At 36.0% G+C, this 25191-nt stretch overlaps 3 protein-coding genes across 4 annotated transcripts; all 3 read right to left on the bottom strand.

Annotated features, from left to right (window-relative positions):
• Nucleotides 1-1220: 1220 nt before the first annotated feature.
• LOC306844267 (translocation protein SEC63 homolog) lies at nt 1221-13784 on the bottom strand. Its single transcript, XM_079376264.1, has 20 exons — nt 13549-13784; nt 12129-12228; nt 11263-11377; nt 11042-11154; nt 10688-10749; nt 10512-10570; nt 10332-10382; nt 9854-9962; nt 9684-9778; nt 9461-9593; nt 9102-9194; nt 8220-8365; nt 7951-8098; nt 7776-7858; nt 7429-7488; nt 7132-7299; nt 6090-6251; nt 5804-6004; nt 4105-4209; nt 1221-3579 (listed from the first exon to the last, which is right to left on the bottom strand). The coding sequence occupies exons 1-20, from the start codon at nt 13670-13672 to the stop codon at nt 3442-3444; spliced, it is 2265 nt and encodes a 754-aa protein (XP_079232390.1). The 5' UTR covers nt 13673-13784; the 3' UTR covers nt 1221-3441.
• A 637-nt stretch (nt 13785-14421) lies between these two features.
• LOC306843445 (uncharacterized protein) lies at nt 14422-16358 on the bottom strand. The gene is made up of 4 exons (XM_079374961.1): nt 16234-16358; nt 15852-15890; nt 15668-15764; nt 14422-15585 (listed from the first exon to the last, which is right to left on the bottom strand). Exons 1-4 carry the CDS (start codon nt 16335-16337, stop codon nt 14644-14646), a joined length of 1182 nt encoding a protein of 393 aa, XP_079231087.1. The 5' UTR covers nt 16338-16358; the 3' UTR covers nt 14422-14643.
• A 2419-nt stretch (nt 16359-18777) lies between these two features.
• LOC306843435 (osteopetrosis-associated transmembrane protein 1-like) lies at nt 18778-24157 on the bottom strand. Of its 2 annotated transcripts, none has more exons than XM_079374939.1 (6): nt 23693-24153; nt 23160-23274; nt 22519-22613; nt 22323-22433; nt 21258-21423; nt 18778-20949 (listed from the first exon to the last, which is right to left on the bottom strand). In XM_079374939.1, the coding sequence occupies exons 1-6, from the start codon at nt 24062-24064 to the stop codon at nt 20894-20896; spliced, it is 915 nt and encodes a 304-aa protein (XP_079231065.1). In that variant the 5' UTR covers nt 24065-24153; the 3' UTR covers nt 18778-20893. The 2 variants fall into 2 exon arrangements, with proteins under 2 accessions (XP_079231065.1, XP_079231066.1); XM_079374940.1 differs by having other exon boundaries at nt 19056-20949; nt 23166-23274; nt 23693-24157.
• Nucleotides 24158-25191: the final 1034 nt, after the last annotated feature.

Genomic DNA, 25191 nt, shown 5'->3' with positions numbered 1-25191 from the left:
CATTTTATTTTAACTCTCGTAAGAATCCATTGCATAAAACAAGGCTCATCAATTTCGTTTTTTAATAAACCATAATAGAACATAGATTTTTTATATGAAATTCAATGCAAATTTTATTCTAATTTACAGTAAGATAAATTAGCTTATAATTTTACCAACCAGCCGTCTTCAGCTGGTGTTTAGGCTATAGCCTAATAGTCAAAATTAATTAAATTAATTAGTCCGTCTTTTTGTAAAATTTTAATATCTCAGTAGCTATGTTTAAGACCTCAATTCACGGTGATTTGGTTAAGCTGAATGTTATATATCTGATTCATTTTTATTCTCCAGATTTAAGAATTTTAGTCAGATTAGAATGAAAAGGCGTTTCATGCATTGAGATGATTAATAAGTCTTTATTTATTTATTTGAAAATATATGTCACTATATTCCTTGTGGTCATGTCCTCAAAGCTATTGAAAATCAGAAGTGTGGAAAAAAGGAGAAAGATTCGCATATGTTGGATTTGGGTGTTGAATATGTATCGCAACCTGTTCGGTACGACACAAGGTCAGTGGGACGAAACCTGATAGTGGTTTGTTTCGCCCTGCAGAAATACACTTATATAAAGCGTGCCATATAGCCTACATGTGTTACGTGGTAAAAATTAGCAAAATACGGCACATATGACCACACACATGACTGGACACACAAGTCTATAGGCTATTATCACGAAAATCAGTTTCATATCATGGAGCGATTCTAGTTATATCTGTATTGTAGTTATAAAGCTAAATTATAAGATGCTTTTAGAGCTTCTCAACAACATTTAGATATTTAGGAACAGTTGAATTTCCTATTTAATTCAAAGGACTCAAGTCCAACTTGTAAACCTGACAAACATTTATATTAGATATTAGGCTGACAGAAGCTTGTTTGGAAACAGATAGATTTTATAGACTCACAGGGACCCCTCAATGCAGCAAAATCCAGATGTTCTCTGTAGCACTTTGTCATAATGTTCATTTACCTTTGTATAATACTTAACAGACCATTAGCAAATATTCCTTCAAATAGTTTATGAAAATGTCATGGATAACCTCTAAAGGGAACCCCGAGTGCCTTCAGAAGAATAAAGCTTAGTCTATCAAGTTCTTGGTCTATAAAACCATGCATTTATCGAAGAAATATAGAGTTTCAGGTGGAAATATTCAATCATGTAATCAAAAAGAAAATCTTTTAAAAAGTTATTTTATTTGAAATTATTTAAATACAAATAATATATATTTTCCCATTTGCAATGACAGTTTTCTTGTAAACAAAAGTGGCAGATACTGTTTACTAGGCAATTCACCCCTTTTCTGGCCGGTGAGTTTCTCTGTGTGTTTATGTAGAGACATGATTTCTCATAATCGGTGCACTTCAATCACAGCTTTCTGTACACAGCATGAATTATGAGGCTACAGTATTTTTGGAACTATAATACTAAAATGTCTATTTATCTGTAAAACTCTTGTAATTTGATAAAACTGGTTGTGAATGTGTGTTACATGCAGCCAGAATATGACACTTTCCCTCTGTCAGTAAAGATTGCATTGTGTTTATGCTAATGAACATACGGGGGAAAAAAATAAGTAAAAGATTTTCTAATGACATTTGCAGTTTTCCAAAATTTATCTATAAAATTCATACATTAGCTATTGGGAACAAACAAGAAAATCCAATTTCCTGTCATAAATTCAAGATTTTAAAAGAAAGCAAGCAAAAAAGAAAATTAACCATAAATGCAGAGATTACATTTCATGTGCATTTCTACATTTCAAATAATTTTGTATCAGTCAGCTTAACCTCTCCCACTAATTGACAAACAAACAGATCAGACTAATATTTTCACAACCACTAAGTCAGCACTTCCAATACGCTGTCAGACCTTTCACTGGTGCAAAAATAACATTTAAATGGGACAAAAATAACCATATCCACAAAAAAAGCTAAATCCTGCCCTTAATTTTGAGCTTTGTTGTCATCCCTCTATGCATAAAACCAACATAAATGCATAAAACCTGCAAAAAAAAAAAGAAATAAACCCTGACCCTCAATTATTCCCATTACTGATGTTTTGTTTCAAAACATTTGCGATATTTGTGGCCACAAGGAAATCTCTACATCGAATAAGGTGTTCATATTTGATGAGAGTGGAATGCAAGACAAAATTATACATGAATACAAAAAAAAGAAAACGGGCTAAACTATGATCTACAATTGAGGCATTCAGTTCCAAAAGAAACCAGATAAAAACATTATCCTAAAGAGAAGTTGATGAGTCTGATCATTTTGGGGTTAAAAAAACCCCAATTGTGTTTTGCTGCACTATGGCCAACAGATTAGTGTAACTGATGGGAAAAGTTCAGGATACAACATGTTCTCCTTATAACAACTGTACTCAGCAACAATGGGAGTTTTTCCAGTTTCCAGTTTAAAAAGTCAGTGGGATGAATAAATCAGGGAGGAAGAAAAATCCAAAACTTGGGATTGTCCTACGGTTTCAAAAAACATAGGCCACGTTATTACATAGTGGCAAGAAACCATCTGATATTGACCTGCTTATTTGTTGAACAGCAGCGACATTAGGAGTTAAATCAGGACTAAACCATAGACCTGGCTGTGGAATGTCTGCAGTCTTTTTTTCGTGAGGCTGAGACAACCTGCGCTTGTGACGAGAAGTTGGAAGAAGTTAAGATAGGTGAGATTTCTAAATGTATTGGACTTCCACAGTTCATGACCATGGAGACAATTTGAGACGCAGCCCACAGTGGTGCAGTACACCCTTCACCCCGTCATTCCTGCTCAAGCTTAGAACGCACATCCACGTCCTTGTGGTTCATGCTCACTCCAGATTACACATCACACAGCCTCATAAAAAGTGGAAACACCAGGTAAATTTGATATCTAATAAACTACATAAAACTACAAAATGATAAGGTAGAAAACACCCTTGAAGCATAAACAGTGACATTGAAAAATGACAGTCATGAGGTGTGTGATTTTTCGGCGGTACTCTGCTTTTTATTTTTCCGACGCATTGGTTGGACAGACATCTTTTTCGTCAAGTGGAGAGGAATCCGAAACACAGCTGGACCCCACAAATAACCACTGTGACAGCCCACCGATAACGACTGGATGAACTCAGGGAAAGATAACCAACAGTTCCTTAAATCTTATTTTTGATTGGCGAAATAAAAGGACAGATTTGTGATTCATGAGTGTTTTGAACAGGAACATGGGGCGTCAATGTCCTTGCCTCCTGTTTGCCTCTGGTGTGTGGCAGCCCAGAAGACTGCAATGGTCCGGCAATGTGGGTGTGTAGGAGCATGTGTGTATGCGTGCGTGTGTGTGTGTGTGTGTGCATGAGTGGGCACATGGGTGTATGAGCTGTGCTCAAGTCTGCGTGAAATGACTGGTTTAGTCGTTGTCTTCTTCATCTTCCTCAGATTCCTCAATGCCATCACTGTCCTCCTGGTCATCCTCCTCTTCCTCGGTTTCTGGGATATCCCACTGAGGGTGGTTATCCATTATGGCCTTTGCCTCATGAACCTCCAGCTGAAACAATTACAAATTAGGATCACAAAGGTTATAGTAAATAAGATGTATACAATATACATATTTTCTGTTATTTTGTAAAGATATTTACACAGATTCTTGATTACAAAATCAGCATATCAGAATGATTTCTCATGTGAAACTGAGGGATAATGATGAAAAATCAGCTTCCATCACAGAAATAAATTAGATTTTAAAACATTAAAATAGAAAAGTTATTTTCAATTGTAATAATATTTCACAATATTACAATTTACTGTATTTGTCATCAAATAAATGCAGCCTTGGAATTTTTTTTAAAGTGACTTTAAAAAAAAAAAAATCAAAAAAATTTTTTTTGAATCAACTCCAAACCTTTGAACATGCTTCATCTTAAAATATTTTATAAAATGTATAAATACATAATTCAATATTTTATTTAAAAAAAACAACAACATTATAAATATTCCATAAATATTTTAGAAAAATATGACATAGAAATAAGAAAATATTTCCAATAAAAGAGAGTATAGAAAAATAACTGACCTTGAGTGGCTTGATCTGATCTAATCCCATGAATGAATCTGATCTGAGAATCACAGAATATTGATAGTTTCCGGTTTTGGATGGAGCAGGGAATTTCAGTTCAACCTGAGGCAAACAGGAAGTTTAGATAATCATTGGTCACTTTACACAACTCAGCAAAACCTAATATGGAGGAGCAATTGGGAGATATGGGGTGATTTATGACCCTTTTTGTTTACATCCTTGCATTCTCATGCTCCTCACAGAGAGGAAGCACTCACTGTGTCAGACAGAATTATGACAGGCGTCTGGCTGCTCTGTAACCAGACAGAGACTGCAGTATGGAGGTTGCCTGGCAACAGGCTATGGGGAAAACTGCTGCGCAGGAGACTGTGCAGCTAGTACCATTCAGCCAGTCGCACACACACACACACACAGTAAAACACTCACTCATTCTATTATCTTCCCATTTTACTTAAATTTATTGACAGCACACCATATTGCAATTAATTCTAGTAATTTGTTTTTGCCATTATGTATTCAAGTTCTAAATGCCTTGGTATTTCTATTGTAAGACTTCCAAAAAAAAAAAAATCCACCAAATTAATTGACTGAAAATCTCTCCCAATCCCAACAGTCATGATTATGGACTAATAAGAACAATAAAGAGATTTTTGGGCTCCCACTCCTTTTCACTACTGACTTTCATTAACCAGTCATTTGTGATTATCATTCTGATTGAACCAGTTTGATTTTAATTTAATTTGATTCAATTCGCCATTTGATTCACAAACCGTTAACTACAACTATTAAGCATTTGGTTGTTTGGCTATTTGAAATAAAAAGTGAAAAAAGTATACATATTACATGAAAAAATTTGAAAGGTTGCTTTTGAAACTAAGTGAAATAAATTTAAATTGAAGCAAAACATTTGTAACTAAATGAGCAGAAAGTTAAAAATAAAAATGAAAGTAAATTAAACCTAAATAATAGTATTAAAAATGATCTAAAAATAAAAATAATAACTGAAAATATAAAAATAAAAGCAGATTCAAAATATTAATAAAATATAGTAATTATTTACCATGACAAGTCATTTATGATTACTGGAAAAGTTCTCTATTTACTCTGATTCACTAATTAATATCTTGTGAACCAATTTGATAAATTCAAATCACTTCACTCACAAATGGGGTTACTTTAAACTAAAACTTTTAAAAACATTTTGGTTATTTGAATTAAATATGAATATTACACAAAAAAACGTATATTAAATAAAATTAGAAATGTTAAAGGGGGGGGGGGGGGGGGATAAAGCTAAAACTAAATATTTAATAATACCTAAACAGTAACATTTAAAGAACAAAAAACAAATTGAAATATAAAAATGTATTTAAAACATTAATAAAAACTATAATAGCAAATACAAAAATGCATTATACTGCTTGCAAATCAAATATCACTTTGATTTGAAAGCACAATTTACTTTACACAACCTTTACACAAAAGGTTGTCTATCCAATAAAAATATTTTTAAGCAAATTTTGCACAAATTACCATGACTTTAAGATAAAACACTTCCAGGCCCAGGAATCTTGTAAAAGCTAAAATTTCACTCCATTGAGCAACACAATTTCCCTCTTTCTATTCCATCTTTTAACTCTCCCGAATTAAAAAAAAAAAGGTGTGTTAAAGCTCAAACAGGTGGATGTCGCCTCACCTCCTCTGTGTCTCTGAGTGTGCACACGTGGTTGGGCATAGACACCAGCGTCTGTTCCTTCCTATCTGCAATGTAGAGCCACCACCACTCCTGCTTCTCCTCAGGAAAGTACAAGCTGTAGACAGGATGTGTGACCTTAGACTTGGTCTCCAACAGTGCCCTTTCACGGCGCTGAATGCTCTGTTGTAGTGCCTCCCATTCCTACAGAAGAGACATGATGGTTATGGAAAGTTGCACTGCAATGGCTACCATCAGCAGTCAGTCGTCCAAGAGATATGACACACACCTCCTCGTCATCTCCAGCAATCTCGTCCACCTCCGTGTCACTCTGCTTGTCACTCTCCTCATCTCTCTCGCTGGCCGAGTCCTTATTTCCCTCTGCCTCATCTGATTCACTGCCTTTATCAGAGAGATCGTCCTCTTCCGCTTTTGATGCAGCCGCAACGTCCTGTGAAGCAAAATAAAAGCACATGGAGTTGGACAAAAGATTTTTTGATTTTGTCAATTATTTTGCAGAAAATGCGCATCAGTGAAATTGACTAAAATTAATGAATATGATATAAATATACACTTCTGTTCTGTTTTATTACATTAAAATAATTTTAATCAAACTTCTTATGCATTAATTTGATCAAAAATAGAGTAAATACTGTGAAATATATTTTAAACTTAAAATAGCTGTTTTCTATTTTAATATTTTAAAATAAATTTTTTTCCTGTTTTGGCAAAGCCAAATATTCAGCAGCCATTACTCCAGTCTTCAGAATCAGATGATTTGCCATAAATCATTCTAATATGTTGATTTGGTGCTCAAGAAACTTTATTATTATTAATATTAAAGTTGAAATGAGTTGTGCTGCTCCATATTTTTGTGGAAACTGTAGTACTTTTTCCCCCTAAGTTCCAAAAACCAGGATTTATTTGAAATTGAAATCTTTTATAACATTTTAAGGCCTGGTTTCAAAGACAGTTCAATTACGAGACTTAAGTAATTTTATACACGTGCCTTAGAAAAAAGCATTACTGGTGTGCACCTTGAGACAAAACAAAGACACTGATATATTTTAAGATCAGTCAGTGAAAGTTTCTTACAGTTTAAACAGCTCAGACTTACATTTTAGTCTGGGACTAGGCTTAAGCCTTGTCTGTGGAACCGGGGTAAATGACTTTACTATCACTTTTGATTAATTTAATGTAATCTGGCTGAATAAAAGTATTAATTTCTTTCAAAAGAAATCTTTTTTTGAATAGTAGTGTATATCGAATAAAATTGAAGGCTGTTTCTTTAAAAGTGTAAGATTGAACATATACAGTTCTGTAATCCTTACATTTCCCGCCACATTGCCATTGGCTTGTTTGGCCTTGTCTCCCTTTGCTTGCTGTTGGGTGATTGGTTTCTTCTTAGTCAGTTTCTTCTTTTTGGACTTGGCAGCTTTTTTAGCTCCTTTATTCTTATTTTGCCAAACTTTTGTTTTGTTTGTTTTGGCATCTCCTTGCTGCAAAGTACAAAATAATATTCATAAACTTTTAGACATCGTAATGAACAAATAACAAGATGTAAATACACATTTTGAATTCACTATTAAATTATGTCTGATGAACATTTAGCTCGAAAACATTACTACCTCCTCTACATTAGTTTCTTCAGTAGGTGGTGGTGCTTCCTCCTCCTTCTCAAACATCTCCTAAACACAAACAAAAATTTAGTACAATGTTATTGTGCATTAAAAAAAAAAAGAAGCTCAGCATTGACCTCTTATGGATGCGAGCTGCAACTGCAAGATGTGCCATTCCATGATTATAGTTACTTTGCATAATATATACATAACTTATAAATCCAACTGCTGTGTTTGAATAGCATTACACCCTCACCCCTCAACTAAACATCTAGATAGGCTCATGAGATATGAGCCTGTCTCCTGACAATAAAGCTCAACTTGACTTGAGATATTCTCGCAAATGTACTACTTACAGACATTCTCTTCCTTGTCAAGGTGACCGTAACTGTGACAATGGATCCTGCCGTGATGTTATTGCTATCTTCATCATCCAACACTATGGAGCAATGAAACATACACAGAGTTTAAATCACACGTAATGCGTTTTATTGAATCTATGAGTATTCAAGCAATGCTGAACAATCTCACCTTGAAGTTTGGTTTCCATGTTGATATAGGGAAAGCTCCCGAGGACAACGAGGACCTCCTCATACTTCTCCTCCCCAAGGAATCTCAGCATATTTCTCCTGTCAGAGTCCTTCAGACTGACCAGATCCTGCAATGTCCGTACCTTATACTGAAGAGAGATGAGCCATATTTAGAAGATCTGAAAACAGTTTTTGCATAACAACTGAGGTATCAAACAATTGTTTTAACGGATCCTTCTGTGAGCTGCAACGCCTTTGAGAAAGATGTACCTTCTTAGAGATACAGTATCGGAGATGCTCCTCTTCAAAATGGGGCAGCTGCAGCAGAGGAGATTTGGCCTCCTGCAGTCCTTGAACCACCATCTGAGACAACTTCATGCAGTTCTCTATAGACGTCAGCCTGGGAGCCCGAAGCCCTACAAAATCCAACATTAGCAAAAACCTTTTTTACATTTACATATTTAGCTGACGCTTTTATCCAAAGCGACTTACAATTGCTATATATGTCAGAGGTCGCACGCCTCTGGAGCAACTAGGGGTTAAGTGTCTTGCTCAGGGACACATTGGTGTCTCACAGTGGATTCGAACCCGGGTCTCTCACACCAAAGGCATGTGTCTTATCCACTGCGCCATCACCACCCCTTTTTAATCATGTATCATATTATACACGACCTTTCAAAAGATTTTTAATGTTTTTGAAGGAAGCTGATTATGCTCACCAAGGATGCATGATGAAAAACACAATAAGACTCTATTTTAATACATTAAAAAATTTTAATTTTCCCCGGTACTCCAGTCTTCAGTGTCACATGATCCTTTAGAAATCATTCTAATATGTTGATTTGGTTCTCAGCTCATATTTCTTATTGTCAATTGTCATCATCAACATTATCATCAACAGTTGTGATGCTTAAAATTCTGGGGAATTTGTAATACTTTTTTTTAATTATTTGAAAAATAGTAAGTCCAAAAGAATAGCATTTATTAGATTTTTTTTATTTTTTGTAACAATGTAGTCTTTAGTGTCTAGTGCATTAAAGTGAGTTTTGCTCACTTTAATGCATCCTTGCTGAATAAAAGCTTTTGAATGATAGTGTATATATATATTAATGAAAAAAATATTTGCATTAATTATATCATAACATTAATTACCTCCTCTACTGGTTGCCATCATAGTAAGTTGACAGCCAACATTGATAATTTCCTGTAGTAAAGCAGGGCACTTCTTCACCACAAACCTTTGATCTGCAAAAGATATTAATGTGAATTAATTAGCCGTTTTATATGAATATTTTGTTTGGGTAGCTCAACTGGCAGAGCATGGCATTAGCAACACCAAGGTCATGGATTTAATTCCCAGGGATCACACATACTTGCAATGTATTTCTTGAAAGCCTTTGTAAATTCATAAATTAAATGAATTGCATTAGACAGGTAGTTGGCGTTTAATTGTCCTACAGGATTAAATATTGACACTTGAGAGGTGTGTGTGCGTGTGTGAGAATGCATACCCTCCTCAATGTTCTCAGAAACATCCATCCTAGCAAGGTGCGTAAGTAATAAGACTCGTGCCTTCAGGCTATAAGGATAGCAGAACGGAGGCTCCTTCTTCTTTACATTAATGTTCCCCAGCTCCCGAATCAACTGCACAAAGGAACACAAAACAAGCATTAAATTTGAACCATTATCCAATCTAAATCATTGGCACAAAATACATATGTTTGAACATTTTGCCTGGGGAACTTCTATGTTGTCTGTTGGTCTTATAATGGCCTCTTTGTTACTACGAGGATCAAACTCAAATGCTGCCGTCAACACCATCACCAATCCTGTCAAACAGAGAAAATACTTAGTCTGCAGAATCTAAAGGATCTAAAGGACCATAACATTTTTCTTCAACTTACGTTTCATGTTCATTGTAGGCGTTTTGTACATAAAGTGCATGAAAAGCTGTGTGGTGTTGATGAGAATCTGATCACCACTGTAGCGGATGGAGCGGTACCACCATGTGCCCTAAACAAAAACGCACATTACTATTGGGTTTATCAGAATATCAATTAACTGAAAAGGTTTCTATACTATGGTTTCCAAAATGCTTGTAAGAAAAGATCCAACAAGGCACAATACCTTTTAAAAGTTTGGGGTCAATAAGCTTTTTTTAAAGTAATTGATACTTTTATATTGCAAGGACACATTCAATTTATCATAACTGATAAAGACATTTATAATGATACATGTATAACTGTATTTTACAACAATTATCTGGGTCAGCATAAGAGATTTCGCTCAACAAAAAAAAAACTTAAAATAAAAACTTACTAACCCCAAACATGTTTTTAATTATATCTAATATCAAAGTTATTGATAAGAAGACAAGCTTACCACAACCACAGGAAGAATAACCATAAAAGCCAACCCATAGACCAGCAGCACCTGTGAAGGGCACAAGCCAACACATTTAGCAAGTTATTGCATTCTTGGGGCCTTTATGTAATTAAATGACATTTAAAATGTGGTCAAAACTTAACTGCCAGCTGTAAAAAAATGAGTAGGTGAACATACCAGCATGGAATTCTTCTGGTCAACAATCCATGCAGGAAGAGCGATTCCAAAACTCGTCACTGATCAAGAGTAAAATGGAATACAGAGAAATAAGGAATAATGATGAATTTTCAGCACAGGTAATACTGACAGAGCAATTCTTTAGAAATAAGTTAACAAGTTAAAGAAACTGTCACCTCTTGGGCCATCAGGGTTGCCATACATCTCCCAGTTGTTCCGTGATTCCTCATTAGTTAATCTGTGAGAAAGCATCAGTGTGGACAACAATTTTAAAAACCCGGATGGTTACATGCGGTGCAATATTGATATACTGCATTGTTACTTTAAGAAGATTAAGTGTTTAATTCTGGCACAGTGGATGACATTTTTATAAAAAGCTTTTATGAATTGTATTGTGCTGCACCTTTGATTACACACTGCAATACCAACACCAACCCACATAGAAAAATGAGTTGGCAACTGCTATAAATAACATGACATTAAATGTGAAAGGTAACAATAAATAAATCGGGTGGTTGCATCAGTCTTACGCTGAGTAAGCTTTAGCAAGCTTCATGAACATGGCTTCATCTCCGCCTTTATCAGGATGGTGTTTCAGAGACAGTACTCTGTACTGCTTCTTAATCTCAGCAACAGATGCTCCCTAAACAAAAACATAATGGATATATTAATCTTGAGGAGCAGCAGTTTAAAAACTTAAATGTGAAAGAACAAGATTCTCAAAAAAAAGAAGTAAGAAAGGTGCCCTTACTGCTTCCAATTTGAGGACCTCATAGGGGTTATACTCCTGGTACTCTCGATCTAATTTAGACACCTTATAGGCCAGGAGAAGAAATACTACCCACCCAAACAACAGGGCTGCTTTTCTAAGATGACAGAGAAGTACATTTTTAGATGGAACCAAAATTTGCATTAAAATAGACAGCAGCTACAATACATCATGGTGACTAAACAGCAAAAACAGCAGATTTAAATCATGAAAGACAGGGTATTTCTGAATACTCCACACATCTGATGCAAGCTTTGTTCTTTACATAGTTGGAGCAGAGCTTTGACGAGTGTCTTAAGTCATTTTCATGCAGAAGAATTTCATAATTTCCTGCATTTCGACCACTTTGGGAGGTGCCACAGCAATATGAAAAATAAATAAATCAGACCATCACAACCAAATGTTTCTTGACTCGTCTGAAAATTCATGAATCATATATAAAAAAAAAAACTATCTCTGTTGCAAGACCCTTGAAAAAGAATAATGAACTAATAGTTAAAAACAAGAATTTCCAGAAAACCAAGTGCTTAATACAAGGTAATAATTAATATAAAATATGTTTTTGTCCTTCAATATACTTAACGTTCATAAAAATCAAATTATTATTTTTTTATTTTTTAGCATTTTGCATCATTTTAGACAGATCCTGTTGTCCAATTAATTTTGTATACACACACACAACTCCAGAAACCTACTGAAATTGCAACTATTTCACAACTAAATGCTTACAAACAGCAAACAGAGAGGACACAAGTGCAGTGGGTCATAACAACAGTAGGCACAATGAGCTAAATGAGATTAATTCGCCTAAACCGCCTTTTACTAATTACACAAACATAATCACTTACTTAAGTGTTGGAACAATGCTCTGCTGTGATTTCATAAGCCGAAGGTGATACCACAGACATCTTCCATGAACTCGTCGTAAACTCTTCAGCCTTAATTGTTCTGTGAATTAATTCACATAACAGACAATGAGAAAAAAATCAGCATTGTGCAATCTAATTCACAACCACCGTGCAAACACACAAATTCTGCCAAAACAGTACTCAGTACTGTGCAATTGTATTTTTTTGATAGTAAATTATACAAAGTAATAATATTAACATGTCTAAAAAACATGACAGTACTGTTACTTTTTAGTTAGTGAGGTACTGCAAAACCTTTTTATTTTTACCTGAACGTGACACTCTTACATTGTGAGCTAGATTAGGAAAGCTGCCTCAAAGCATGCCAAAATGTTATAGTTATATAACAGGAAACATGGATTTGTGTGCAATAAAACTCTCTTTATTAAATATTTGAAGGGTTTTATACACACATGCACAAAATAACTTTTGTGTTTTCAGTCTGGTAGGAAAATATTGAGCCATAAAGGCTTATAAAAACCAAGAACCTATGAGCCTTTCTTGTGATTGTGTTATTGCGCACACTACATACTTATTAGCACAACTGAATATCTTGCACTTTATATACAACTATTCATTTATTTACATATTGTATTTCTCCTTAAGTGTTTAATTGTAATGAACATTTGTATTGTCAATACTAAATCAGTCGTTTTGTTCTATTGTAGTCTGCAATCTAGAAATCATTGTCTGCAAATATGGGTTCATTTATTGTGAATTTGATCAACTTCGACTGACTTTAAATTGAATAGCATGTCGATCTGGTGCATGTAAAAGTGCAGTTCATGAGAGTGTAATTCACAAGATGGTGAACATACCACCATGAGCAGCTAAATAAACAGATACTTTTGCAACATTTCATAACACGTGCTGAAAATGAGTGGCATGCCATGCAGACAGAAAAGACACAATTAATGATCAATGACGACCGTTATATGATCAGATCAGCTTATCTTAAAGAAATATATTTGTCAATGTAAACAAACGAGGACATACGAAAAAAGCTTATATTAAACGGATGACCAGTACATTAAACGTAGGTAGCATGCGTTTGATGCTAGTAATAATCAAATATAGCCTACATTTATTCTTTATAAGTATTGGCATTATGATCCATAATTGGCATTTAAAAATATTGGAAGTAAGTTAGTTAAGTTAAGCTGAGTGGGGGTCAGCTGCTAATGCTACGTATCAACAATCAGACGAGCCCTTAATGACTTTACTAGATTTACCTTCGGGATTTGTTTTATTACATAACGTTACTGCAATGTCAGAAAATATTCCTCACAGAGGTGGCAATCTGGTTTTCAGTGCTGATCATCAAGCGACATGTTTCTGTGTATTAGCATATGGGCCTTACCCGCATTCTGATCCCGGGGCCAGAGGTAATAGGTGGCTGGGATGACTATTAGTCCCACAAAAGACGTGAGGAAATAGAAAAAGGTATTGCCACTGTCGTCGTACTGAAATTGTTGTCCAGCCATTTCGCAGCGGCTCTAAACCCCGATTTTTTTCTGCCGCCTTATGAGTCGCTCCACTGTAGCAGGACTAGTCACATATGATGAGAGGGAAGCCAGCATCTACACACTTTCTGCCACGATAGCGATACTTTTCAAAATAAAAGCTTTTCGTATTATTTTATTACGACTGGCTGCCAGCACTGACCGTGTGAAAATCGGTAGGCATTTTTAAAAACGCATGTTATTTTATTGTGCTGCACTCAAATTGGGAGTAGTATAAAGAATGAGTGGACTTCCACATTCAATATGACTTGGACCTTTATTATGGCGTCTTAATAACTCCTCGCCGCTTGCTGTCGAAGTTCTGAAAAACTGTGCGCCTAGCAGTGTACGTGTTCTACGCATGCGCTCTACTGGAGTACGTGTTTTCACACAACTCGTACTTTTTATGTGCACTTTTTTCTTTCTTTTTCAAATAACGAGGGTTTTTTAACCTGTACAGATTTAGGGACCCCTTAAACAGGCTCTTAGCCAACCCAAGGACTCCAATATAGTTGTAACCACTGATCTATAATAGAGAACATTATATATAGATCTGTGGTTGTAACTAGATTTTTTAAATAGCATTTTGTGTTATAACTTTCAATGAACATACATGCTGCATAATGGATTAATAACGCATAGAATACATAGCGGAAATCCTGTTTTACAGGTTACCGGTTCACAGACCCCTAATTGAAGACCCTGGTTTTAAATCATTTGCAACTTTAGATCCTTATGAAGAATATGGTTTTATTATACAAACACCTGTCCTTCTTGATTTTGTAATTTAACGTATGCATTATGACGACTCCAACATATAACATAATTGTACATAAAATATACATACTACAGTGATTAACCGTCAGCTTATAAATTAAATTAGAACATTTTGTTGTATTCATTATCATCAAACATGTTGTATTCATTATCATCTGCAACATTACTTTTCAAAACTAACTGTACATATATTTTCTTTTTTTAGTGGTTCGCCCAAGTGAGCCTGCAATGTCTTGTCTTTTAGATATTCCACCAAGACTTCCAGAGTGTCCATAGCGTAGTTCATGGAAAGGTTTTTGGGTTGCATCGTCCCCGATGCAGTCCACTGAAACATTATACATTTCTAGGAACATGTTGTATAGAATACAGCAGGTCTTCACAGCTAAACTGGTTTGGCAAACGGAATGCTTCTGCAGACATCTGAGCCTCTGGAAAGCAGATCTCAGAGTATGGATGGAGCCTTGTGCCACTGCAAGAGATGACTGCACTTTCTGGTTATAACATACTTTTTTCTGTCCTAGTGTTGCATAATCAGGGAATGGAGTCAGAAAGTGCTCTGACAGTGGGAATGTGGAATTGCCAATGATGTGTTTGCCATGTAGCAGAGCCACAGGGTTTTCCTGCAATGCCTTTCCAACCTCCGTGGCTGACAGGACTCTTGAGTTATGCCAATTTCTAGGGTGCTCTGCAGACACGTAGGTAAAGCGACCTTTGTGGTTGCAAAAAGCCATGAGTTTTACAGAATATGACCCCCCTGCGTCTCTATATACCTCTGGATCTGGCACATCTGTAGGTTTCTCAATAGGAATGAAACACGTTCCTACTACACAGAGAGTATCTGGTAACCCCACAGTAGAAAGGAACCCCACCACGGACATTTCCGCTACCTCCCCGTGCGGCCAGTGAATTTCATTAGCCAAATTACTGGTAACAAGGGTACAGAACTCATCCAGCTGATCACAAATGAGTGACTCTGTGATGTGGAAACGGTTTGCCACACTGTGGTAAGACTCTTGGGTAGAAAGAGCCCACAGACTAGCAAGCACTGCATGCCACACTGTCCATCCCTCTTGCCTAATGGCAGTCCATTTACAAGGTGCCAGCTGCCGTACCAACTCCTACAAACACAAAAATAACTATTTTGTTTTACAAAACACAAAGGAGATTAGCAGAAAACAGGACCAGCATGAACTAAAGTACCTCAGTTTGAGATGGCGTCAGCTGGAAATGACTCTTAAAATCACTTATTGTCAAGCTTTGCAGCACGGTATTGAAAATATTTATTTTGTCATCCTCTCTGGCATGTGAAACAAAATAATGTTAAAGCATTTATCCAATGTGCATTATAAACAGCATCTTTCTTATACTGTGTGGATCATCTTACCTTTGCAGGCCATCACTTGGTTCAGTTTTCAACTTCATTCTATTGAAATATAAATTAATGTCAAAATAATTAGTTGCATCAGCTGAAAATAAAAACAGCTTTTTGGTTGCTGGTTTCTAGCTAGCGGTGATCTTCAATTAACAGCTAACTTATATAATCGAGCTGTTTTTGGTACATTGTAGGTAGTAAACCAGCAACCACGTTTCAAAATATCACCAGTTTAAGATGGATTTTCAACAGGCTGGACAACTGAAGGAATATTTCCAATAGTCAAACACTTGCAAGCTGTAGTGAATAAACGGCGCATTAAAAGAGGCACCGTGCTGTTTGTTTAACAAATAGAGCAACATTGGAGATATATATATAATACAGTTTTCTTCACCTTACTTTCCGACGATTGCAAGTTGCATTTTTCTTGAAATATAACAAATCTTCAACATCATAGCTGTCTGCTAACAAAAACGCGATACATGTTTCGAGCGCCATGCTTTTCGGATTCAGTGTTGCAATGTCGCCCTCTCATGGCAAATACTGAATAAATGTGCTTGATTTCAGTGTGGTTTGCCTTCAGTGGATTTTGCTTGGGAACTTGTTTTACAAACAAGGCAAATTTAGGCAGAAAAAATCTTGAATCAGCCTAGGATAGTTGGGTGGTCTTATCTAGTTTAAGCTGGTCTCTGGACAAGCAGGTATTTGGTCAAAATCCTGGACTCCCAGAGTGACCAGATAAAACCAGCCTAATGACCAGCAAACCAACATAGTCTGGCTTATGAGTTTTTTTTTTGTTTTTTTTTAGCAATGATGGCATGAACACATCTAGTCTCAATATTTTGTTCACTCACTAAGCAAGTGTGGCTTAAAATCATATTCCATCGATAGATGGCACCAGAGGAATACTATGAACCTGGTGTATGATTTATCTCCATGTAGATAGTCAATGGATCAACTGTTGATAAATTCCATATAATTTACGAAAAAGAGAAAAACATCAAGTGTGTTTGCTGATATGAGAGAGAACAAAATGTGAGGAAGTGATCATGCTCAAACCCTCCTCAATAACCATTGACCTGAATGATGATGGCAGCACACAAAAAAACAAATAAGAGCTACAGTGATGAGACTGCTTGCTTCAGACTTGAGAGATGCTCTTACCATCCTGCGTTAATCAGACAGAGTTAAATATGCAGGGAGTAATTGTGCAGGTCACGACCCCTCATCTTAATTTACACATTATTACACGGAGGTTATGCACTATAAGGCCACAAATCTGTATAAAAATCAACTATAACAAGTTGCATGGAAATTAAGACATTTATTTTTGTTTCATGCCCAAATATATTCAGTAAATGTTCTTTTTACAATGAGTGGCATGGTTATTTTAAAACTTACGTTTACAGTTAGCATCTTACCAATGGATACTCTGTTATAGAAATAGTAAAATAAAGGTCAGTTCCATAAATCTTAAATATGTGTTTTCATGATCCTAGTGCATTTAGGACATGTAGTCAAACCTAAAATTAGTATATTTGCATGTTAACTATTAACATGTGGACTATTTCCTTTCTTACCTTACAGTTTAAGATATTATACAATTGTAAAGTTGTTCAGTATTAACACAAAATAGAGAGTAAACAAACATTACCATTAGCAAACCTTTAGTTAGCATCTTGAACATTAATATAGGCCTTTAGTGAAGCAAACGATTTATTTTATCCACTGGTTTCTGTTTTGTTGTACCGAGTTATTCAGATGCCAAACTAATTTTAGAAATGAATGCAGCTCATCATTGATGAAGACGAAGCTCCACAGTGGCCATGTATTGCCTCCCTGAAATCTTCTCGATTATTCTCTTCAAGAGGCATTATATCCGTCTTATCCAGCTGATGGGCCACGCACTGTACCCAAAGATGAGTGGACAGGGGTGCCCAACAGGGTCAGATGTTTCTGCCCTTATGCCATGGCCTGTTATTCAAAAGCTCTTATTCTGCCAGACCCCCTGGGTCTGTGTAAGTCTTGCCGACTGTGATCCTGTTGTCTTATTAAAAGAAGCTACAGGGAACTGAAGTCATCCACCTTAGGTTTCTGACACACCAATCAGCATCTGCGATGTCTCCTCCAGCTGACCTCTCGTACGACCTTTGTAATGGGGTGGAACATTTAAGAATGATCAGCAGCAAATAGAGGCAGGATTGGAGAGCTCTGTAGCCATCAGCGGTGCTAAGTGACCACTGTGATGAAGTGATTCTATAATCACAATACCATAATCCCATGATCTTCAGACTTTGACCCTTATGAGGTCATAATGGCCCCTTTCATACAGCAACACATGTTGGCTCTTAAGTGAGAATTCTCTAATTATAAAGCTATATTTCTTCAACAAAGCACCATATTCAACTTTAGCTAATTGACAGCTTTAAAAAGTTTACATAACTATCAAAGTTATACAGAAAGTATGTGATTGATGACAGAGCAGATTTATATACAGTAGATGAAGGAACCTTAAATTTCATATATAAAACAAAAATGAGAAATGAAGGATGCACAAGAAATACAAATTTGATAAGTAAACCTAATTTGTGATCAATTTAAAGCATCTAATTTATATCCTAGATGCCATTATACAAAAATTGTAGTATATTTATTATATTGCTATTATACAAATTTTTATCTATCAGCTAGTTGTCAAACACTGCATACTTTTTCTTGCTGCCTAAAACACCACATGATTACTTGTCCTTTGAGATTTTTTACCCCAACGTAATATTTGACCTTATATCTTATATGATAGATTAAATGTCATGTTTTGCAATATTTTATCTAACCTGTACTAATTTTAACATAAGAAACAAAATAACGTATGCGGACATATACATACACACTACTGTCAATGTTCAATTTGATACAATTTTTAAATGTTACAATTTTCAAGCATTATTGTGAATTTTAATAATTAAAAGGCAGAGGGTGACTGACATGGAATCAAATTACAAAATTACATTTTCAAAATAAACACATAAAAGAATGATTTTCTTAGTCAATACCTATTAAAGCTCCTTTGGGTAGATTATGGTGCTTGGAAACAAGCCAGAGGGGTTATTATAAAAAGCGTGGTAAGAACTCACATTGCTAAACATGCTGTATACAAAATATACTAAATAAACAATACATATGAGCAATAAAAAAAAAAAAAGTACAATAAAAAAAGCCTTTTTAGAATAAGTTATCTTTTTATTATTCATAATAAATTTACAGCCTTACAAAACGTGAAAATAAAATCAGACTCTTGTTAGTATGCAAGTTTTTCTAAAAGATCACAAAGTAATCAATCAGCACACAAAAATGATTTATAATGGCAAGTCATCCAAAATCCTAATGGCAACTTTTAAACAATGCAGCAGCTACTTTGAAGGTTTGTTGGATCAGTCCCTGCTGAGTTTCAGGCTCAGGGATATTTCATAATGGGCTCACTGCTTAAGGTCCAAAGTCACTGCTCCGATTCTTACCAGGGCAAAACGTGATAACGGATAATCTCATATTCCCCACCAGTTCCCCCTCATCCTCTCTAAGGTTCTTGTCTGGTAAAGTAAGGCTCGGATCATACATCTCAAAAGGTATTTCAGCTTTTGCGTCAGTTCCTCAAACACGTGACCGTAAAATTCGCCTGGTTGCTACATTTGGCAGTCAGGTCAGGAGTAATGACTTTCACCAACAGATCTGGCATTGCAGGGATGAAAGCTGTCATTATTGTTATTGTTAGACATTGCACTCATTGCAGCCACAAATGAAAAGGCTATTTTTCCCCATATCTTCCTGTACGATCATATGATTGGATAAATCAAGTGAAATGCGCTTAACAGGTAGTGTGATGGCTTGGCTCCATAAGACCAAAAAGCCAATGCAGCTTAACGGATGTGTTGTTATGATTAATCGGCCAAGTAACTTTATCCTACATTTAGATTAGCTGCTAATGACTTGGGAAACAGGCGCTTTGCAATCCAAGGAAAGTCCACGTAACCCTGAACACAACAAGCCTGTCAATTGCACCAAGGAAGGCTTTAGGAGCTAAGCAAAATTAAAATAGAGGTATGAGGAAGCTATTTGAATTGAAAACTATTTTACAACTATAGAAACATGCAAATATTCTATGAATAAACCTTACTGCATTCAGAGTATACAAAATAACACTTTACTTCATATAATGCTATGGTCAACATCCGATGCTGAAAGATCTCTCTGATGTATCACTATTAATTAAGCTTTCCTATTCCATGTCTATCTTGTTAAGAATAATTGGTGTGTTCATTAAATATCTGACAGTATAGTATATAACCACACAATGAGGGAAGACTATGGCAAATCCATTGTAAAACAAAAAGTGAAGTAAACAGGCACATCGACTATCTAAAAAGGCTTCATGTTGCCTCTTCCATCCTTTACTTTTCTCCTCTACTCACTGCATACACCTTTGACCCCGAATAAAGTATTTGTTACAAGATCTTTCTCTAATGCACATGGAGTGCTTCCAGAAGTGGTACCATTGCCATGTACTCTGTGTGTGTGTGTGTATGTGTGTGTGTGTGTGTGTGAATTTGTTATTACCTAGTCCTAGGAAAATAGAGAATATAAAATGTAACATGGTCTGTTAGTGCAGTAAAAATGCAGCATAACCAGTCTAATGTACAAGATAAATGTCCCTCTTTCGGGATCACATCTCCATCATACCTTAAATACAGTAATATAATACTAGCATCCATTGTAATTATTGAAATCATCACTAATCAGTAGAATTATCAGTAAAACTTGCAATTGGCGTTATTTAAATCAATAGTGCAAATCACAAATCGTGCAAAAAAAAATCAGATTTAAATAGAATGTAAATACAGCATCTGTAGAGCATCATAAAGTCTTTGATCCCGGGTGTGCTTGGAGTCCAGGAGAAGATGTGAACCCTACCCATCCATGCTGAAAGTGCCTGTTGGTTTAGCTGGAGAAGTGAACCAAAGATTCAGTGCCCTCTCGTCCCTTCCTCCCCTCATCTCCACTCAGTTGAATTTGTCTTGGATATTCATTAGGCTGCTGCTGGACTTGGCTCTTTTGGCTGTGGATCAGGATGAGGGAATAGATTAGAACTAAACTGGCAAGAGATGCAACGGAATATTCAATGCACAGTTTAACATTGAAGTCGGACACTGCTCAGAGCATTACAAACACAGTGTGTTCTACATGCTTTGAAAGATGCTAAAATTAGTGTTTGAGACTGCTTGGTTAAATACTGTCTGAAAGTGATTGACCATGAAATCAAAAGCAGTAAGGATCAAGCATGCACAATTAACACTAGCAAAGACCTTTGCCCTTTTACTTAAACCTTCTAGAGAGATCATTTGCAAGGCTAGGCAAGTTACTTACGGTGTATAAGCTTACGCTTCTTTTGTTCTGAGTTCAGGAAGCTGCTTAAGTAAAAGATGCCCGGGAGGAAGAGCATGAAGCTGGACACTGCAATGACAGACACCGTCTCCTCCCGAGGTAACAAGCAACTAAACTTTTTACTCCACAGGTGCTGTGTCATGTTCATCTGAGAAGTAAGCAAGGTAATTATACTACAATTCTGATATCACAATTCTCAATTCTATCATAATCTGCTACCATTAAGGCTGGTTCACACTATACCAACAAACATTTATTTATTTATTTATTTATAGAAGAAAATAATAGTAGACGACAATAATAATAGTAGACAAAAAATCTAAAATACATTGTACCAAAAAAAACCAATGGCTTTTGTTGGATTAGTGTGTTATATTACATTAATGTTTTCCAAAGGAAAAGTAATTTTAGATATACACTTTGTAATGGATTTTAATACATTTCCTGGAAATGAAACCAATAACCTTGGTGTTCCTACTGTCTGTAAAGTCTGGAATACACTACGCCACTTTTAAAGGAATAGTTCCTCCAAAAATTTAAATTTGCTTGGTCGCCAATGGATCCTCGGTTCTAAACAAATGTGTTGCTGGATTTTAATGTACAATAGAGGATTTTTTTTTTTACTGGAGGAAGCGTTATGATGTATTATGGACATGCACCTTTTGGCTTCACAAGACGTTAATTGATGGACGGAGTCGTGTGACAGTCATCTGACGCCACCCATTCACTGAAGAGGATCCATTGGTGAGCAAAGTGATGCATTGCTAAATTTCTCCAAATCTGAACAGCTTGTAAAATATGTTTGATTTTCTCCATCTGGATAATAACAATTCCAACTGCCCAAAATCTGAAGACTGGCTCTGACTTTGGCAACTATCGTCAACTCGTCCAGACTGCAAATTGAAGCAAATTTTTTTGGACAAAAGTCGTATTGTGTATTCCAGCCTTTAGTTTGCACAGATGTAGGACATCATAAAACTTAATTTGATAACTTAGGACTGTGTTTGAATCAAATAACAGGGTTTGTGTATATTAGTGCATACTCACTGCGTCTTCTAAATCAATGCAGAGTGTTTGGCTTTTCTCCATTCTACCATAGACCTCGTTCAACCTTTTGTATGAGGTTTTGCACTCTTTACACAGTTCAGTGCGGTTCCTCTATTAAGAGAATAGGATACTCTCAAACTCTAGTCATTTGTTTTAACTGAGCTTGTACCTATCTGTATAAGACATTTGATAATACCTGATATTGTTCAAAACAGGAGAGTGACTGATTCAGAGTGGCCATGAAGTAAAGAGTATCATTGGAAAGAGCCTCATGATCTTCAGTCAGACAATCTAATGAGCAAAAAATATTAGAATTATTCTCAAAATAATCATAACTAAATAAAAAAAACCCATAAAACTGGCACAATTTCTTCATACTGCAACAAGTGGTGATAAGTATATCATCTGGTTAAAGGGATAGTTCACCCAAAAATGAAAATTCTGTCATCATTAACTCACCCTCAAGTAGTTCTGAACCTGTATGAATGTCTTTGTTCTGCTGAACACAAAGGAAGATATTCTGAAGAATGTGGGAAACAGAGCAGTTCTGGGGCACCACTGAGATCCATAGTATTTTTTTCCTACTATGGAAGTCAATGGAGCCCCAAAACAGCCTGATTACAAAATTTATTCAAAATATATTCCTTTGTGTTCAGCAGAACAAAGACATTCATACAGGTTTGGAACTACTTGAGGGTGAGTTAATGATGACAGAATTTTCATTTTTGGGTGAACTATCCCTTTAAGAGTGAAAATGAAAGAAACATGCTTAAGGGAAGCATGCAGCCTAATGCCAGTTTTAATTGAACCTACAAAAATTTAGGCTATGTTACTTACACTTGCATTTTGCTGATGTCCAGATCTCATTTAATTTGATGAAGAGGGTATAGAGCAGCATCAACCTATCAGAACGCATCAGGCTGTCATGGCAACTGACATTTCCAGGGCCAGACTATGAGGACAACAAGTCATAATAAAGTATTTTGCATTAACTTCTACAGCTGCAGTCCCCCTAACTGATTTTATAATAATAACTTGTATAATGACAAAAAATAAAAAAAACATACAATACAGCAGACAGTATGTATTGACATTGCTTTTTTAATGATAATATGATACTGATGTGTATGTTCATGTTCATGTGTACATATTTGAACTATTTAAATAGACTTGGTTTATGATAAAATAACTAAAAATAGCTCTTTAAGCATACTAAAGTATTCCAGAGACAGTGTGAGTCGGGTGTGGTGAAACACAGTGAACACACACAATCACGAGACATGAGGTGGGAATTCTGTCAACCTTCAAACCAAAATGTATATGCACTTTGTTGTTAGAAATGGACATTTCGACTTGGAATGAGCACCTACCTGGTCAGATGATATGTTTTTATAAATGTCCTCCAGACTGTTGAAGCCAGTGTAACAGTTCTGACAGATTCTGACAGGTCGTGCATAAGTCACGAGGCAGTTCGCCAAAGTCACGTAGCGTTGCCCGTAGATGCGAAGCAGTTCAGTGCAATACTCGTTGACTTCCAAGTCCTCTGGAAATGCAGATGAAAGACTGAGAGAGTAGAAGGATCCCAGCGTGCTCTTCTGTGATACAGGAATGACTGCTGGTGGCAGCTTCAGTGCACTCATCTCTGAGGGGGAAATAGAGCAGTTTGCAACGCCAATAAAAGTAACAGCCCATTCTGCAAATAAGCATGCTGATACAAATGTAACTTTAGTTAACAATTCCATATCTAATACACTCCAAATACAACACGTTATCGCTTTGCGACTCTACACAGCTTCCTGTTTTCTTTCTTTTCCCTACGTCTCGGCCACATGACTAGGGTAATCTCGCGATGGACGGGATTTCAACTGATAGGTGCACCTGTAATGTCTAAAGTGAATTTGAAAGAACTGGATATTGAGTCCCGTTTTATCCATTTCCAGTTGTTTTGTGTCTATACAATATACTATTTAAAATAAACTATTTTGCTTGAATTTGATCAGAACTACGTTTCTGTTCCAGAGTTGAATTGTTGCACAGTTATTACAGAAAGAGCTGAATAGGGTCAATGATGCCTCTCCCATCTAGCTATTTAACGTAAAATATATGTGACACCCTTTTGTTTTTATGAAATATATATTTTACTGCTAGTTTATAATGTTGTGAATTTTCAGTTGTTAGGAAAATAGATGGAGTTGTTACGGTTTTATTGGAATTAATAAGAAATTGAACAGCCTCTTAAAAGCTGCAAAATGAGTCTATTTTCGTTCTAGTTTTTGATCATGCACACAGAATATGGTATATTTATTTTATTTATTTTAGCCTACAACATAAACAAAACAAATCGGGATTAATAAACAGAATAACGTATTTCTGACTGTATTCTTTTTGTATGTCATTATTCTGTGTGTGTTTGGAGACAGGGCTGCATCCTCTCTCTTCTCGGTTGTTGACACCGCGTGCAATTTTGCGAATGTGTTAGCGCGCGCGGCCAAAAAATAATTACGGAGTCAAGGTAAACGATCTGGGCTCCGATTCTGATTGTGTTAATTGTCGCAAACCCTCGAATCAAGCCACTGCAGTCAATGGTCTTTAATGTGAAATTAGTGCCTCTTGATAACTTGCAGTCCGCGGCAATTCTGCAGTCATGAGAGCCTGATGGAAATGGGGGACTGAGAATGCCTCGCATTAAGGGCTATTCTACCGCGTGCACTGATGTCTGAGGGTAAATTCGCAGGTTTTATGTCGTGGATTGTGGCATTAGCTCTTCACTACTACAGTGTAGCAGCTCTGTTATTGTGATAGCCTTAAATTGGATGATCCAAGTCATCCCTCCACTCCTCCCCCCGGCAGCTGAATTCATTGGTTTGCA

This window comes from Barbus barbus (assembly GCF_936440315.1).
Source record: "Barbus barbus genome assembly, chromosome: 24".
Classification (NCBI taxonomy): Eukaryota; Metazoa; Chordata; class Actinopteri; order Cypriniformes; family Cyprinidae; genus Barbus; species Barbus barbus.
This window is presented reverse-complemented; position numbering and strand designations above follow the sequence as displayed.

What these genes read in the sequence shown, in the direction of transcription:
- LOC306843445 (XM_079374961.1), bottom strand. Translation starts at nt 16,337, where the DNA reads ATGGCGCTCGAAACATGTATCGCGTTTTTGTTAGCAGACAGCTATGAT. An exon ending in TGCAATCGTCGGAAAGTAAG is followed by an intron (nt 15,891 to 16,233) that starts GTGAAGAAAACT and finishes ATATTTCAATAG; the next exon opens with AATGAAGTTGAAAACTGAAC. An exon ending in CCAAGTGATGGCCTGCAAAG is followed by an intron (nt 15,765 to 15,851) that starts GTAAGATGATCC and finishes TTCACATGCCAG; the next exon opens with AGAGGATGACAAAATAAATA.
- LOC306843435 (XM_079374939.1), bottom strand. Translation starts at nt 24,064, where the DNA reads ATGGAATTGTTAACTAAAGTTACATTTGTATCAGCATGCTTATTTGCA. An exon ending in GCATTGATTTAGAAGACGCA is followed by an intron (nt 21,424 to 22,322) that starts GTGAGTATGCAC and finishes CTTACTTCTCAG; the next exon opens with ATGAACATGACACAGCACCT. An exon ending in GAAGCGTAAGCTTATACACC is followed by an intron (nt 20,950 to 21,257) that starts GTAAGTAACTTG and finishes CCTGATCCACAG; the next exon opens with CCAAAAGAGCCAAGTCCAGC.
- LOC306844267 (XM_079376264.1), bottom strand. Translation starts at nt 13,672, where the DNA reads ATGGCTGGACAACAATTTCAGTACGACGACAGTGGCAATACCTTTTTC. An exon ending in ACCAGAAGAATTCCATGCTG is followed by an intron (nt 10,383 to 10,511) that starts GTATGTTCACCT and finishes TGCCCTTCACAG; the next exon opens with GTGCTGCTGGTCTATGGGTT. An exon ending in TTGCTGGAGATGACGAGGAG is followed by an intron (nt 6,005 to 6,089) that starts GTGTGTGTCATA and finishes TCTCTTCTGTAG; the next exon opens with GAATGGGAGGCACTACAACA.